Source organism: Microcebus murinus, chromosome 16 (genome assembly GCF_040939455.1).
Source record: "Microcebus murinus isolate Inina chromosome 16, M.murinus_Inina_mat1.0, whole genome shotgun sequence".
Taxonomy (NCBI): Eukaryota; Metazoa; Chordata; class Mammalia; order Primates; family Cheirogaleidae; genus Microcebus; species Microcebus murinus.
Window position 1 is genome coordinate 52,908,418 of NC_134119.1, and position 18,110 is coordinate 52,926,527.

The 18,110-nt window shown below is 47.4% G+C and overlaps 1 protein-coding gene across 1 annotated transcript; it reads right to left on the reverse strand.

The window, feature by feature from the left end:
* Window positions 1-12,488: 12,488 nt before the first annotated feature.
* BLOC1S4 (biogenesis of lysosomal organelles complex 1 subunit 4) lies at window positions 12,489-14,100 on the reverse strand. The gene has a single exon (XM_012747675.2). The coding sequence runs from the start codon at window positions 13,929-13,931 to the stop codon at window positions 13,284-13,286; it is 648 nt and encodes a 215-aa protein (XP_012603129.1). The 5' UTR covers window positions 13,932-14,100; the 3' UTR covers window positions 12,489-13,283.
* Between the last annotated feature and the right edge of the window lie 4,010 nt (window positions 14,101-18,110).

The window sequence follows — 18,110 nt, forward strand, 5'->3', positions numbered from 1 at the left end:
CTCGGGCTCCCAACATCTCACAATCTTGAACAATGAGAGCAAGTTGTTTTCTCTCTGAACATTGAGAGAGCTTGCTTGTTCTGGAAGACCAAGTTAAAAGCAGACTCCTTGTTGGTGAAGTTATCGGTTTGGTTTCCTGCCTTGAGCAGAAGTGGCTTTGGGGCACCCAAACAGCACTGATGACTTGTTGGCCCAGATAAATGTCAAATCCACACCCAAAATAGGCTATTAAAAAAAAACACCTTGGGACCTATCGCAGTGGCTCACGCCTGTAATCCTAGCACTCCAGGAGGCCAAGGCAGGTGGATTGTTTGAGCTCAGGAGTTTGAGACCAGCCTGAGCAAGAGTGAGACCCCTGTCTCTACTAAAAATAGAAAGAAAAAACAAAAACACCTTGGGAGTGGGGAGATGGTTTTAGGTGTGGCCACTGTAAAACTGGAAATTATTCTCTTCTCCAAGCCAGTTGGATTGTTCTTGTGTGATCCCTTCCAGATGGCAAGAAGATGCCACTAGGAGCAGTCACAAAAAGTTTTACGTGATTCAGGCTGGGTGTGGTGGCTTGTGCCTGTAATCCCAGCACTCTGGGAGGCCTGAGGCAGGAGGATCGCTGGAGGCCAGGAGTTCGAGATCAGCCTGAGCAAGCGTGAGACCCTCCCTCCACCACCACCCCCGCCCCCATCTCTACTAAAAATAAAAATAAATTAGCGGGACAACTAAAAATATATAGAAAAAATTACCCAGGCATGGTGGCGCATGCCTGTAGTCCCAGCTACTTGGGAAGCTGAGGCAGAAGGATCAGTTGAGCCCAGGAGTTTGACCTTCCTGTGAGCTAGGCTGATGCCACGGCACTCTAGCTGCAACAACAGAGCAAGAATCTGTCTCAAAAAGTAAAAAGAAAGAAGTCTTATGATTCACCTTGGCTTTAAAAATCCATTCTCAGAGCTCAGCAAATGAAGCAGTTTTTCTTTTTTCTTTTTTATCCTGATTCATTCTATTTTTTCTTAATTTTTTTCACATTACAGACATAATATGTGTTCATGTAGATAGTATGGAAATATAGTATAACATAAAGAACAAAGCAAAAACTATCTTTCATTCCACCACCCAGAAACAGCCACTATTAACATTCCATGTCCTTCCCTGTCCTCTCTCCAGGCACTCCCTTCTCTCTCATCAATGGAGTTATACTTAAAAAAAAAGAGATTATATCTCTTCTCCCCTCCGGATCTGAAGGATAGAGCTGTGAAGGAAGTAGACAAGGTCTCAACCTTTTGGACTTCACAGTCCAGAGGGAAACAGAAAATAAACACATAAATGAGCATTCAAGTTGTCATGGCCCGTTTACCGGACGGAGGATGAACACAGAACACAAAACACAAACACAGAACACAAAGAAAAATGCAGACACCCGTACAAATGGTTGACTCGAGAATAATACACCGGGTCCGTTTTATTTTTACACTCTAAAAGATTAAAGTTAGTTCCTTGTACATAACCACCCAGGTGTGGCAGTGATAGCCATAAATTCCCGGAAAGCGTAGCCTTAGGGAAACAGATATCCCCTGACTCAGAATTTCAGGGTGGTTGCTCTAGGTGCTAGGCATAGATAAAGGACCGAGATTAGCAAGGATGGGCAAGGTGAGCCACAGGGGGCATTTCTCATCCCCAGCTTCTCTTAGGGTGACCCCCTAAGATCTTCAGCTGAACCTCAGAGGCTGTGCCTGGCTTAGGTCGCCCCTCCTTTGAGGGGTCTTACCCATCATTGACTAAGCAGCCATCTTATGGGGTGTACGCAGCAATCATAGGAACAATATGTTTATTGTGTGGCTTCCAGACCCCAATGCTGTGGGGTAGGGTAGCTCTTGCTTACTTACAACTCAGGTCCTTTGTTATGCCTCTAGGCAACATCCTTGTTTATTACAAGGACCTTGTCTGGAACAGATTACTTTCTAACACTCTGGGCAGAACATGTACATTACTCACTAACTTTAATTCTTTTTTTTTTTTTTTTTTTTTTTTTGCTTCCTCAATTCATGGGAACTAACTTTAATTCTTAAACTAGGAAAATATATGTCAGTCCCCTATACAAGTTGTTTCCAATTTTCCTGTTACAAACAGCATTGCAGTGATTTTAGCCAAGTGTCTGAATACACACATGTTGATTATATTAGAATAACTTTCCAAAAGTGTAATTTATGACACAGGGTTCTTCTCATTCCATAAAAAAACTGTAATGATCATCTTTATGTTCATCTGTATTTATATTTTGCTGATATTATCTGATAAATACCTCCTCTGCATGAGATAGCTTTCAATTATAGACCTATGGATTCTCTGGATCAGAAGGGATGTTACAGGTTTCCTGTCTAGGCTAACACCTCACCTCTCTCCAGCATCACAGCTTAAGGACCCCAGGGACAGACATCTCATTCCTTCCTCCAGAAGTTCATTCTATCTACATGCTCTGCCTCTGGGAGATGTTCCATTATATGAAATAGAACTGGTCCCCCTGGGCTCCTGCCACTGGCCCTGGTCTTCAGCCTGTACAGTGCAAACCGAAGCCTCATCCCTGCAACCACCCTGCTGTGCTGGAGGCCAGCTCCCTGTCCCCTCAGAGGCCTGTGCTTTGTTCATGGTGTTTGTGTGCTCCCACCCTGTGCTGAACTGCAGTTCCTTTCCTGGGACTCAGCTCAGGGACTGCCCCACCTTCCCCAGGGAGGCTTCCCTGACCATGCCTCCCAAGGAGTAGTGGCCTCCTCTGCACCTGGCCACTGTCCCTCTCTCCATCAAAGCATGTTTTACTGCCTGCCCCCCTCACCCGGCTGTGTGCCAGGTTATCTCTGCCTCCAGCAGGCACTGGATAAAACCTGCAGCATAGGCCGGGCGTGGTAGCTCACGCCTGTAATCCTAGCTCTCTGGGAGGCCGAGGCGGGCGGATTGCTCGAGGTCAGGAGTTCGAAACCAGCCTGAGCAAGAGCGAGACCCCGTCTCTACTATAAATAGAAAGAAATTAATTGGCCAAATAATATATATAGAAAAAATTAGCCGGGCATGGTGGCGCATGCCTGTAGTCCCAGCCACTTGGGAGGCTGAGGCAGAAGGATTGCTTGAGCCCAGGAGTTTGAGGTTGCTGTGAGCTAGGCTGACGCCACGGCACTCACTCTAGCCTAGGCAACAAAGTGAGACTCTGTCTCAAAAAAAAAAAAAAAAAAAAAAAAACAAAAAAACACACACACAAAAAAAAACCTGCAGCATGAACGAGTGGAGGAGGGATTCCAGTGCTTGCATCTCTGACAAACTGACCTCGGCATTCCATGTGTCTGATCTGGGCCCACTGCACTCCACTGTGAAATGGACAAAATCAACTTCCTGGGGTTGTTACTTCCCCCGTTTGTTTACTTAACAAGAAATATAACATAACACTTATACTATCAAAAAAAAAAAAAAAAAAACAAGAAATGTTCACTAAGCAGGCCCTTCTGAGCCCCCACTGTCCTGATAACTGAGGGCACGGGGCAAGCAGGACAGGCAGGTCCTGGCCCCCAGGGCGCTCCAATTGTAATGGAAATAGGCAAACAGTCACTGACTCCATCCAGGTCTAGGAAGGAACTCTGCAGGTGCTGGGGAGGGTGATCTTCAGATTCCAGGCCCAGAGACAGCAAGTGCAAAGGTCTGGAAGTAGGACAAAGCCAGAGTGACCCCAAAATTGATCAGAGATCCTGTGAATGGCCCTGGCATATTCATTCAATCAGCATCCATTGAGCAATGGTGTTTGCCAGGCCTAGGGCTGCTGGTGGGTTCTGGGGACCCTCGGAGGAACCGACCCCAACACTGCCCTGGAAGGCTGGAGGTGAGTGGAGAAGATCAGATGATTAAAATGCACAGGCAAGGGCTGCTGCTGAAAGAGACAATCAGTCTCTCCTGCTGGCGTCCTTGAGCTCATTAATTAGTCAATCCATTGAGTCATTGCTTCATGGATTTATAGATTTATTTCTTCATTGGGTGGTTAGCTCATTCATTCATCTCACAATTCGTGATTGTGCCCTCTCTGAGCCAGGCACTATGCCGGCTCTGGAGGCCGGCACGAGCGAGACAGATTCCTCCTTGACCCTGGGCGCACATCCTCTAGAGGAGCAAGACAAAGGATAAACACATGGGAAAAATCAAACAGAGCAATGAGACAGAGCGAGAGGTCTTTGGCTGCAGATCCCCATCCAGGGAGGAAACAAGAAAACTTAGCTGAGGCTTGAAGGAGGAGGAGGACGCAGCCTGGAAGAGCATAGGAACGACCTGCGCAAAGGCCGAGTCTCAGAAGGAAGCCTGCTCACTCCCCGGGGAGCGAGCAGCAGCCTGCCCACCCGGCCTGCGTCTGCCCAGAACAAACTGCTCACTAATTTGAAGGGGCTGCCCATGCAGAGGTGCCCTGGCCTGTGGCCACACACAGTGGGTGCGTCTTCCTGGAAACCAGCAAAGTGAGGCCTCCTCCGCAGCCAGGCCCGGCTGGCACGGCCTCCTCCCGCTGCATGGTGGCAAGAGAACAGGGCTGCTTTATGACAGTGCCACAGGATGGCGTGGGCAAACAGAAGGCCCGAGTGTGTCCAGGGTGGGCAGGCCAGGAGCTCAGAATAGCTCATTGAGCCCGTGGTGGCTGGGCCCAGAGTGCAGCCAGGAAGACACAGGTCCTTATTATGGGGAGGCCCGGCACGGCCTGAAACGGAGGACACACCGCCAGGCCAGCCAGCTGCCACCTTCGTGAGGCCAGCCCCACACAGTGCCTGCACACAGACGCGGCAGTCTAAGTTCCCGGTCCTTCAGTAGCGTGTCTTTCACGGGGCAATCGCCCCCCGGGCTTCTTTCCCTCTTGCCTCCCCAGGACAGAAACAAACTTTTACATTTCCCATGAAAGGTGGTGGCCAGTGAGCGGCGCCCTGCACAGCTCTGTGCTCCTCGCCGCCTGAGCAGGATGGCGCCCCGGCAATCCCAGGAAGTGGCTGCCGTTAGTGACCCCATCCAGCAGATAGGGGAACTGAAGGTTAGAAGCAACAGTGACTCAGCCAAGTTCACGGCTGGTGAATGTGGAACAGGGATGGAGCTAGGCCTGCCCGAGCCCCACGCCTGTGCATTTCACCACCCTGGCCTGTGTGTGAGGCATGTGTGGTGTGCATCTGTGGGTAATGTGCATGGCATGTAGTATGTATGTGTGGTGTATGTAACGTGTGGTATGTGTATGACAGGTGGTGTGTGTGTGATGTGTAGTGTGTTTCCTGTGTGCCGTGCAGTGTGTAGTGTGGGGGTGATATGTGTGGCATGTGTGTGATGTGTAGTGTAATGGTGTGTGTGCTGCATGTATGTGTGTGCATGAGTGCCTGTGTGTGCTGCCTGCTTGCCCTAGGGCACATCCAGAAAGTGGACCTAGCTAGGGCACCCTGGTGGGCCAGCCACGGGTGGCCCAGCTTACCCACAGCAGTTGGTGGAGAAATAGGCCCAGAGTCCCTGCCAGTGAGCTGAGCAGGTGCTTGCTCCTCAGAGGGGCATTTCTTCTGTGGCACAGAGCTCTGGGTGCTGGGTCAGGATGGTGACTTTGAGGGCCGGATGAGGAGCAGAGCCCCAGGGGCCTCCTGGCTTGCAGTCCCTCAGCAGATCCACCAACGAGGATGGGGCCTCACTGTCCACCTGCCCCTCCCTGCTCATCACCCCTGTTTCTTCTCCTTATTGAAAATTTTCCTGGGGACAAACTCCAAGCCAAGGCCCTGGGACATGCCTGCCACGGTCACTCCTGCCCCCTCCCCCACGGCTCTGCTTCCTGGACCCCAGGCTGACCCCAGGTAACCCCAGGCCAAGCGAGTGCTGCACCCTGAGCTCTCCAGCCCCACATACTTTCCCCCACCCACAGGACCCTTTTCATTGCAGAATGACAGCTCCACCATCCCACCCTGCGCTGCCCCCTTGCTAGGGTAGGGCAAGTGTCTCTGGTACTTTGGCTATGGAGCAAATCCATTAAGCTCGCAGATTCTGTGGGTCAGGAATTTGGTAGGACACAGAGGGGGCACCTGGGGCCTTGGGTGGGAGACTCAAAGGCTAGGGCTGGGACGGCTGGCCTCTGTGGGGGCCTCAGTGCCTCTCCAGGCAGCCCCTTCACACGGCTGGCTTGGGCTTCCTCACAGCATGGTGGCTGGCGTCCCGCAGCATGAGCATCCTCGGGATAGAGGAAGATGGAAAGGAGACCAAGGGCTGGGCGGAGTGTCCGGGTCACAGTGTGAGGAGGGCATAAGAGATTGTGGTCATTTGGGAAGAAGTGATCTGCCACACACAGTGTCCCAGAGCCCAGCACAGGGCTGGCAGGTACTCAGGAGACTTGTTAGTCTGGTGAGCTCACGGAGTCCCCAACACAGGCTCCAGATGAGGGAACTGAGGCCCAGAGAGCTGCAATAATTCACTCCAGAGCCTCAGCTCCAGGGATGCTGATCGGCTGCAACACTCTGCCCCCTAGTGACCAGAGGCGGTACGCCCAGGAGCAGGAGGCCTGAGCGCCAACCCCAGGCAGAGCCGGCCAGGCCACTCCTGGAATTCGTGGACAAACGCATGAACCTTGGCAGGTTCCAGGCACAGAGGTGAACACACATTTGTAGTGAGCTTGTGTCCTAACGGTCACACTCTGTCATCTGCTGCCCCCTCCCCATCAGGGATTTCCTTAGAGATCTCCGAGATCGCCAAGGGGCGTGTGTGGTGCAGACTGGCCTGCTGCCTGCTCGGTGGACCTGGGTGAATGGGTGACCACCGAGTGTGCCTGCACTCTGGGTTACTCCCAGGGCAGTCCCCCAGTGGCTCTGGTGGCCCCAGCATGAAGGCCACAGTCTTTAGAGTGGGGGGAGTCTTGGAAGGCTTCGTCCACTCTGTCCACCCTGTCAGCCGAGACTGTCACGGCCCCAGAGGTTCCTACTACCCTGAAGTCACTGGGAGTCCAGACCAACATCCCAACTGCAGTGCTCTCCTTGCCTGCGGCTTGCCCTGGGCCCAGCCACCCCATTGCTGTCGGGGTTAAGTCTAAACTCCTCATTCTGCCTGAACTGGCCCCTCTTGCTGCCTCCCCATGGCCTGGGCAGAGCAGGAGACGGGGAGACTTTAGGAAGGAGACTTGGACAAGCAGAGTTATGTCTGGAGCCCATAGAACTGCCCCCAGGATCTCCTTGCATGAGGCTGAGAAGCCTGCTGGGGGGTAACTCATCCCAATGGGAGGGCAAGTCATAAAGGTGTGGCCAAAGGCCAACAGGCGGGGCTGGAGGGGAGGGGAGACCTGGGCAAGCAAAGCATCAGCCACTGGTCAGGCCCCTGGCCCAGGCCCAGATGCCCAGACGCCCAGACCTCGGGCGCCTGCCAGAGCGCTGCCCTGGGGGTGGCACAGGCTCATCCCCACGCTCCCTGCAGCAGTGGCCACGGCAGCCCAGAGGTGGAAGCAGCCCAGTGGCCACTGACAGATGAATGGATACAGCAAATGTGGTGCACACACCGTGGAACATTAGCATTCCAGAGGAAGGAAACGTTGACACGTTCCAATATGGATGCGTCTTGAAGGCTTTATGCTGAGTGAATTCAGTCAGTCGTAAGAAGACAGATACTATATGAATTTATATGAGGCAAATTTATGTTATGTGTATTTTACCACAATTTAGAAAAAAAGAATAAAAACTGATGGGACAGAAAAAAATCAGTACAAAAATATAAGCATTACATTTCCAGCTTAAATGACTTTCTGAACAATTTTATAAAGCAGTAGTAGTGCTGACAGTTGAAACTCAACATTTTCCAAACTACCACTAATTCTCACATCACTAGCAAACACACACGCACCCCAACAACCTCAATCCTGCTGATTCTTATCTCAACTAATAGTGTAACAGGAAGCAATATGCTATGAAAAAAGTCTGCCAGAAAGCACCTCCAAGTCTAGAGATTGTGACCAATATTTGCAGGGGGAGGGGAGAGGAAGGAGTCTGCTGGGGTTTTTTTTAGCCTGAGAAAACATTGAAATGGCTTTCCTTGTTTTGCCATAGAAGTCTCACATTGAAACAAAAAAAAAGAAAATTATTCTGCATAAATGTACAAATAAAGTAAGAGCTTGTTTCTTTAGGTATAAAAAAGAAACCTCTACTTGAAGGCATTGGAAGTCTACCAAGATAGTAAGAACCACTAGACCAGGGGCCCAGGAAGGACAGAGGCCTGGGGAGGTGACCTGATATCTGGGGCTGTTTCTACCTCAGGGTCAACTGGAAAGAAAGGAGGGGAAGAGGAGCACACAGTAGGTGTGACGAAGCATTTACATATGTCGGATGATACTGAACGTGCCTATTAGGAGACAGACCTGTGTCAGGCTGGACAGTAAGAATCAAGTTCTGGAGAGGGAGGGGAGAGGAGACAGGTGAGAAGAAGATGACCTTCTTGTGCCCCGCCCATGGGGAGGCGAGGAACTGAATGATGTGACAGCTGTGGGCACGGGGCATGCCTGCCGTCAGTGCCTGCTCACGCTAGTGTCCCCTTCATTCATTCAGAGGAGTGTCTTAAGGGCCTGCTGTGCCAAGGCCGTGTGGGTGCCATGGATTTGTGGTGGGGAAAACAGCAAAAGACAATCCGTGACCTTGTTGGGGACACAGATAAACAAGGAAATAAATGATCATGCTCCTTTCTGGAGGAGACAGAGCAATGAGGACAGCAAACGGGGTGAGGGTGAGGGACGTGGCAACTGTCTGCTGTCCCTGCCGGACGGGGCTCTCCCAAATGAGTACCCTCTCTCCCCTTCCTATGGCCCTTTCCTACTCTCCAAGCCCCATGCAAGGACAGCCCACTGCTCCTCGGGCTGCAGTTGGGTCCGCACTCTGCCTGCACACTGTGAGCCCCGCCGGCGTGGACGGGATCTGTGGTTCTGCTACTCTGGTGCCCAGAGACCTCTGGAGGATGTTTTGGAGGCAGGAGCCGGATTAGCTGCTTTCAGGCCTTTCCTGCTCCTGTTACGCCCCCGGGTGGGGTAGGACTGTCCCTGCAGCCACCCCAGACTGGCCAGAGCCCACAAGGAGCCCTCAGATGCCTCATTTAAACCCACGGCTTCACAGACCCCACAGGGACCCTCTCTTCCCTGGGACAATGAAGATTATAAAGGAGAAGCTATCATTCTCCCATACCGGGACCAGTGATTTCAATCACTTTGGAAAATGTTCTCAAACAAATGTTTTTTAACCTCTTAGCATATAAAAGTCTTTTTAGAAAGGTAGTTCTTCTAGAAGTTCTGTATCAACATCCTTGGGGAATGATTAAGAACTAGGCCCAGACAGCCATGAGGCTCACCCTGTAATCTCAGCACTCCAGGAAGCCGAGGTGGGAGGATCACGTGAGTCCAGGAGTGTGAAGTTGTAGTGAGCTATGATGACACCACTGTGCTCTAGTCCAGGTGACAGAGCAAGACTCTGTTTACAAAAAAAAAAAAAAAAAGGAAAAGAAGTAGGAGTCCACAGGAATGCTTATATGGTATTGAGCGAGTTCAGCCCCTGAACCTTGAATTGGACCAAGTAGGATTGGGTGTTTGACCTTGTCACCCACTGGCCCATCCGGCTCCTGAGAGAAGAACCACGTCTTGTTCTTTGGGTCCTCAGGGCTCCCATGGTGCTTGGTTTCTGAGGCAAGCCTTTGGGTGGTTGATGAAATTCCTGTATTTGCCTGTCTGTCTTGCATTCCTTTTGGGGTGCCTAGTTTTTGTCTAGCTGTTCATGCACTCAGCCATTCTGACACGCACTTATTCAGCAGATATCTGAGTGTTCTAGGCACACCGTACTTGCTTGCTGAGAATACAGCCAAGTCCACAGAGCTAACATCCAGTTGTTATGCCTGGAGGAGGTGAGGCCAACAGTAATCAGATAGTGACACAGACACTATTGCAAATTGTAGTAAGTACTGTGGAGGGGACACACTGGGGATCTTCAGGATCAGGGAGGCTGGAGAGGAGCGAGCAGTGGGGCAGGAGCCAGGTCCTATGGAGCCCAGCAGGCCATACGACAAAATCCAGGTTTTGTTCCAGTGTAAGGAGCCGATGAGAACTTTAGGCAATGCCATATATATCTGATTTATGGTTTTTGAAGACCCCTTTGATACGGGTAATATGTATACTATGTGGGGAGTGGCTTGGGGTGGGGAAGGGGAAGCAGACCACTTAAGTGGATACTTGGAGTATCTTTTGGGGGTGATGTTAGCTGTTACTATTAACTAGAGGTCATTCTAACCCAAAGTCCTTAGAAGATATTGCTGTTAGAGAGTCCTTGAGAAGTTTCTGGTATAGGAAGTGGGGTGATGATGCAGATATGATCTGAGCTGGGCACCACTTGCGTGTGACTTGTTGGTCTCACGTTCAAGGACGGCTGTTAACCTGTACTCCCTGCCTGGCAGCCTTAGCTTGTCTTTCTTCTTATTCACTTTCAGCAGCAAGAAAAGAATCCCTAGGAACTAACACTTTTCATCTTCCCATGCTGTCCCTTCTGACAGCTGTTTGGCCAAGCTAGTTTAAACTTTAAGTTCCAGACCATTATGTTTTTTCTGCCAGTATGTCTCTTATGTTTCAAGAAATACCTGTGTTTTATTGGCACACAGCCAGGCCTATTTGTTTATATATTGTCTATTGCTGCTTTTGCAATACAAGGGTAGTGAGTAGTTGTAAAAACATATGGCCTACAATTCTCAGACAGACAGTCTGGCACTTTAGGAACTTTGCTGGCCCCTGCCCAAGATCAGGTAGCAAGTTCACACCAGGCTGATTCCAGTGTATGTCCTATTGAAGTGGCCCAAGACTACTATTCCTCAAAGTTCTGGCTTGGGGGAAAAGCCACAAGGTGCTCACTGGCTCATGAGTATCCAACTTAATCTATGTGCAGAAGCTGACTCCTGAATGCCAGAGACTGCCTCTGGACTGAGGGGATGCATGTCCTGTGGACTCCTGAAACTCTCCTCAGTCACTGTGCTCTTGTGTAGAAGCTAAGAACAAGTTAATTGACTCAAGCATGATTGGTGGGGTGCCTCCCTCAAGGTATTAGACCCTATCCCCACCCCCATTTATACTTCTAGAAAGTGGGGGAGCTTCAGACTCCAGCAACAGAGATGGTCTGCAGGGGTCACCCAGGATGACATCTGGGCCTCCTCTATAGCTCCAGGGGTGGGAGCCCCTCTTCCTACTTGTTACTGATGCAGAAAGAGGTAGAAGGGCCAGTTTTCCAAGATCCAGAGGGCCCTCTTGATTCTCCAGCTGGTCAGAATTGGGTGGAAAAGGAGGGAGCCAGGTCTCAAGGTCGCAGTACCAATGAGAGCAGGAGTGTCCTTGGCTCCTCCAACCTGTTCTTGAGAGAGACACATGATCTGCATCTACTATCTGTCTTGTATTATGCAAACCAGCTTCAATTCCCCCTTCCGAACAAGATATTACAAATCTCTATTTAGAAATCTCAGAAATATTGAGTAGGAAGATTTCAGAACTCAGGATCCCTTAGAGATAAGCTGCACATATAATCATGTAGATTAACACCTGAACCAGGACTTTTTACTTTTAGATTGCCAGAAAATTTTATGCAATTAGCTTTAAAAACAGTTGAGCTGAATATCATTCTTACTGGTTATTATACTTTTAATTTTCTCAACCCAATTAACTTTTTTCAAGATAAACATCTAAGTATTATACATGCCTAATTCATAAAGTTTTACCTTAGAACATACTTGTTGACTTTTGCTTTCTGGAATTTAATCTTTCTATTATGCAGATTATTAAACTTCAGCTTTAAAATTATTCTAACTTTTCATAATTTTCCCTAATTACCTACCTTTTAATATGAAGTGAAAAAATAATTTTAGCAATAAATGTTATGTAAGGAAGCTATTTCCATATTCAGTGAATATATCTTTAGTATACTAATTACTTACAGCAGTACCCAGCTGCTGCTAAATACTAAATGTAGATTACTTGTTCTTTCAGCTTCTAAATTAAGTTCCTTAATTTGTAATCAAGGAATCACCTGAATAAAAAACATAAATGTGCACAAAAGCTGTTTGAGATTAGATTCCCAGAGTCTTCATTCACAGCTAAATGGAAGAACCTCCTCTATCAACCTCAAAGATCTGTAATGACACAAAGGCAACCTAAGCTGTACGTTTATTTGGGGTCTATTACCTAGGACCCTTATAAAACAGATTCAAATCTAGATCAAAACTTGTTGTATCTGCAAGGGACCATTAAACCTTCCATGTCAGAGTGAAAGAAAAAAATCCTAATACTCACATAAATGACTTAACTGTCCATTTCCAGGGAAAAGAAACATACAATACTATGAAATAGCTATGGTTAGTTTTTCTCATCAGCCTTCTAAAGGTACTCCTAAGCCACTTTTATCTTACTACTGAAATCATATGAGCAATATATCTATTTTCAAACAAACGGAAAAGGAAATAATTTTCAGAAGGAAAGCTTTTCCAATAAAACTTAAAATTTTTATTATTATAAACCAAACATTGGCAACCACATACAGATGTTTTGCTATGGACAAACTAAGACTGTGAGGTCATTCATACTTTAAAATACAACTTCAGAGTTAGTTGCAAAAATTCAATATATTTTCTCAGAATTTGTATCATTTCCTTCAGTTTACAATACATGCTATGTAAAGTTGAATATGATGCTAAATAATGTGTCATTTACCCTAAAAGTAGGTCATAGAAAATTTAATGACTATTAGGATTGAATAATAACAAGGCTTTAACGGCTCGTTTTTCTTATAATTATATAAACAATATAAATCTCGAAAAGGTAATACTGTTAGTTGAGTAGTAAAATCCATAAAAATAACAGTTCTGCCACAGTGCACAGATAATTTCATTCATTTTGTTGCCCTTTACCCTCACCAAGGTTTCAGGTTAGAATTGAAAGACAGGCTGGGTAGGGTGCACCAGTGGTCCCCGCTACTCAGGAGGCTTAGGCCAGAGGATCACTTCAGCCCAGGAGTTGGAAGCCAGCCTGAGAGAGCAACACAGCCAGACTCTGGCTCTATTAAAAAATAAAATAAAATAAAAATAAAATTGGAAGACATAGAAAATCTGTACATTCTATATGGAATAGTGAATATACTAAGAAGTAGAGTTTGCAGAAAGGAAACTAAAAATTTCGTACTCCAACATCATATATGCCTATTAATAGGATTTTAATTAACTTAATGCTTGAGATAAGAATCTTCGCTGGGGTCCTGTTGCAGGAATGGTGGGACCACTCAGAGCTGAGGTCTTTCACTGCAACAAGGGAAGTAGTCTTCGGTCCGGAACAGGACGGGGGGTTCGTAGCCCGTTCGCGGCAGCCTGGAGGGGGCCGACTTGTTAAAGAGGGAGGGCACGTTCATGGTGTGCAGGAGTTTTTTGAAGGCCCTGGGGAAAGCCCCCAGCTCGGCTTCGGCTTTGGTCACTTGCTCCTCCATCCTGGCCACGCTGTCGCCGATCATCCTCACGAAGGCCTCCAGCTTGTCGATCCTGCCGTAGATCTGCCTCATCTCGGCGGCCTTGGCGTGAATGCGAGGCACGCCCTCACTGACGACGTGCGACGAGTCGCCGCGAATCAGGTCCAGCATGCCCACGAACTCGTCCACTCTGGTGAGCAGGTCTTCGAGGCTGGAGTCCAGGGCCTCGACCTCGGGCCGCGCCCCGGGCCCGGGCAGCAAGCAGGCGGCGTATCCCGCGGCGGCGCGGCGCAGCAGCGGCAGGTCCCGGCCCGGCGCGCCGTCCTCCGCGCCCTCGTCCTCCCACGGCCCCGAGGCGCTGCTGTGGCTCTGGGACACCGTGCCGCTGTCCCCGCTCCAGGCGGCGCCCTGCGCCTCGGCCTCTTCCGCCGGCCCCTCGCGCGGCAGCCCGGAAAACCCACCCTCCATGGTCCGCGGCCGCCCGGCCTGCGCGGCGCCGCTTCCGGCTCTGCGCACTCACGTCCACGCGCACGCTCGCGCGCACGCACGCTCGCGCGCCTGCCCCCGCTTGCGGCGGCCGCGGGACTGTGTGCGTGCGCGCGCACCCACTTTTGTTTCCGGCGTCGAGGCGCGCTCGCGTTCACACTCAGAACTTGAAAAAAAAGGTATAAGAGGAATACAATAAAGCGCGTTATGCTTTAGGTGTGCACATTGATCACGTTTTACGTATCCATACAACCCAGGATCCTCTTTCCAGATCAACATACTGAACGTGTCCAGCACCCAAGAAGGTCTCTCTCTCGTGTCCCTCATTTCTTTTTGCTGCTTATAGTAAATAAAAGAGATAAGCAAAAGGAAGGTCTGTTGAACACAAAGGGGATGGACCTTGATGACTTTGGATGATTTTGAAGGTTCTTAGCTTCTTCATACTGCAAATGATGTAAAATTAAGAAATCTTCCAAGTAAATACCAAATCTCAGGTACTGCCAGAAAAAACAAAGATGAAGCTGAGGTGTGTCTGTAAAATCCTTAAAACTCTCAGAAAAAGCAAAGATGGTGCCTCAGAATATCATTCAGTCAGACTAACAGCTCCTTAGAGAGATTAATGATGTGCCTCACAGAATGTCTCCATTGAACAGTAAAGTCTCTAGGAAGCTTAAGGCCTTGTTCTTCAGCATTGTCAGCAGAAGCCCAACATAAAGATGGGCTTTTGTCTAATGGTGTGAACCCCAATGAGATTCAAAGGAGACCTACAAAGTTTTTAAGATAATTATATTGGCACAAACTCTGCAGATTGGATTCAACAGGACGGAGACAGTGTGAAATAAAAGGCCTTTGGACCCCCTCGCTCAAACTTCTACAAGCAGGAAGCAGACTGAGAAAAGGACTCATCAGCAAACACATGCTACCTTTCTAAAAAAAAGTATGACTCAGCATGAAACCAAGAGTCCAGATAATGAGGCTGAGATTCATGGAGAATTATTCCTAGACTTTGAGACCGAATTGCAGAATTATTATGGACCACTGACCTATTTGTACTTCTCAGTTATCCCCTATTTTTTTGAACAGGAATGTCTGTAATGGTTATCCTATGCCTCCCCTACATTGTATATTGGATGTGTGAGGGCAGATAACTTGTCTCTTTGGTTTCAAAGGTCTACAGATCAAGAAGAATTATACTCAAGGAGCTGGATTTAAGGAACTACACTCAGGAAGTCTCATCCACACCTGACCTAATTTAGAAGACAAAGTTCTGGACTTGAAGCTGATGAGATAATTAGATACTAATACATACAACTACATGAGAATTTTTAAAAATGTAACTTTTGGAGTCCTCGGGTGGGGTTGAGTGTGGTTTGCATGTTAAGAGAACATGAATAATTGGTAGTCAGAGGGCAAACTGTGATTGCTAGCCAGTTTCAAGATGACCCCCAATGATTTCTACCTCCTGGTTTTCACACTCTGGTGTATTCCCTCCTGTTGAGCGTATACTGGACTTAGTGACTTGCTCATAATAAATAGAAAAAGACAGAAGTGATGGTGTGTGACTTAGGGATTAGTTCATAAAAGGTTCTCTCCAATTACTTGCTTGAGGGAAAACCAGCTGCCTGGTTGTGAGCAGCCCTTTGGAGAGAAGCACATACATAGCAAGGAACTGAGGTCTCTTACCAACATCTAGGGAAAAACAGCCTCTTTCCAATAACCACATGAGTAAGACATCTTGGAAGTGGATTCTCCAGCCCCATTCAAGCACAGAAATGACTGCAGCCAAAGGTGATATTTTGACTGTGACCTCATGAAAGATCCTAAGCTGATACTACATGAGACAATGCTATGATCTGAATGTTTGTGTCACCCCCAAAAATTCGTATGTTGAAATCCTAATCCCTAAGGTGATGGTATCAGGAGATAGGGTCTTTAGGAGGTGATTAGGTCATGGAGGTGGAGTCCTCATGAATGTCACTAGTGCCCTTACAAAAGACGTACAAGAAAGATCCCTGTTCCTTCTACTATGTGAAGACACAGAAAGAAGGTGCCATTTATAAACTAGTAAATGGGCCCTCACCAGAAACAGAATCTGCCAGCACTTTGCTTTTGGAATTTCCAGTCTCCAGATCTGTGTGAGAAATAAGTTTGTTATTTATAAGCTACCTACTTTGTGGTATTTTGTTATAGCAGCCCAAGATAGTAAATGTTTGAAGTTTAATTAAAATAATAAATGTTTGAAGTTGCTAAGTTTGGGGGTAATTTGTTATGTAGCAATACAGAACTAATATGCCATTGAAGGGTTACACTGCAATTTATTGTTTTATATATTTATTTTCCTGCTGATGAACATTTGGGTAGTTTTAACCTTGTGGCCACTATAATAAAGCTTCTATGAATATTCTTTTTTTCCTTATTATTATTATTTTGAGACAGAGTCTCAATCTGTTGACCCAGCTAGAGTGCCATGGCGTCAGCCCAGCTCACAGCAACCTCCAACTCCTGGGCTCAGGCGATCCTTTTACCTCAGCCTCCTGAGTAGCTGGGGCTACAGGCATGCGCCACTATGCCTGGCTAATTTTTTCTATTTTTGGTAGAGTCTCAATCTTGTTCAGGCTGGTCTCAAACGATCCACCCGCCTCAGCCTCCCAGAATGACAGGATTATAGCCGTGAGCCACCGCACCTGGCCTTGAATATTCTTATATATGTGTTTTTGTGGACAGATGCATTCAAAATCTCTTGAGTATATACTGAGGTTTTATTTATTTATTTTTTATTTATTTATTTTTTTTGAGACAGAGTCTCGCTTTGTTGCCCAGGCTAGAGTGAGTGCCGTGGCGTCAGCCTAGCTCACAGCAACCTCAAACTCCTGGCTCAAGCAATCCTCCTGCCTCAGCCTCCCAAGTAGCTGGGACTACAGGCATTCGCCACCATGCCCAGCTAATTTTTTCTATATATATTAGTTGGCCAATTAATTTCTTTCTATTTATAGTAGAGACGGGGTCTTGCTCTTGCTCAGGCTGGTTTCGAACTCCTGACCTGGAGCAATCCGCCCGGCTGGGCCTCCCAGAGAGCTCGGATTACAGGCGTGAGCCACCGCGCCCGGCCTATACTGAGGTTTTGAACTGCCAGGTCATAGGGTTAGCATATGTTTAGTCTTAGTAAATACTGTCAAATAGCTTTCCAAAATCTTACCAATTTACATTCCCATCACTGTGATCTGAATGTATGTGTCCCTCAAAATTCATACGTTGAAGCCCAAACTCTCAGTGTGGCCATATTTGAAATAAAGCAATAAGTAAGGTTAAATAAGATCCGTAAGGGTGGGGCCCCGATTCAATTGAATTAGTGAGACAACAGACAGCACTGCCCCTACCACCTCACACACGCACAGAGAAGAGGTCATGTGAGGACTGCAGTGAGAATGCAGCTGTTTGTAAGGCAAGAGTAGACCCCTAACCTCTTTTTTAGCCACAAACCAAATTTGCTGGCACCATAATCATGGATTCTAGCCTGCAGAACTGTGAGAAAATAAATGTGTGTGTTTAAGCCACCCAACCTGAGCAGACTAAGACACTGAGAGTTTCAGTTGTTCCACATCCTTCCCAACACTTGATATCATCAGTATTTTAACACATTGACTGCCACACTAGAAAAAAATTTTTCCCTGGGGCCACAGTGTTTTATTAGAAAAATAGAATAAAAACTTCTGAAACAAAGTGATTCTTTCTAATTTAATGAAAATTTTATTTTTTATTATTTTCTCTGTGTTGAGTTATATGCAACTTGAAAAATAGTTGATGGGGCTCAAAGTAAAGAGACGTGTGAGTTACATATGCTTCACGAGGCACTGGGCTCAAAACTAGCATGAATTAAATACAACTCACATGGTGGTTAGTGTGTTAAATTTTAGTCATTCTACTGGATATACAGTGTTTTCTCATTGTCGTTTTCATTTGCATTTCCCTGTTGAATCATGAATTTGAGCACCTTTTCATATACTTACTTATTGGCCATTTGAATATTGTTTTTTGTGTAGTGCCAGCTCAAGTATTTGCCCATTTTTAAACTGAGTTGTCTTTTTCTTATTGATCTGTAGGAGTTCTCAAAATATTCTAGATATAAGTCCTTTGTCAGATATATCTATTGAAAATATCTTC

What these genes read in the sequence shown, in the direction of transcription:
- BLOC1S4 (XM_012747675.2), bottom strand. Translation starts at nt 13,931, where the DNA reads ATGGAGGGTGGGTTTTCCGGGCTGCCGCGCGAGGGGCCGGCGGAAGAG.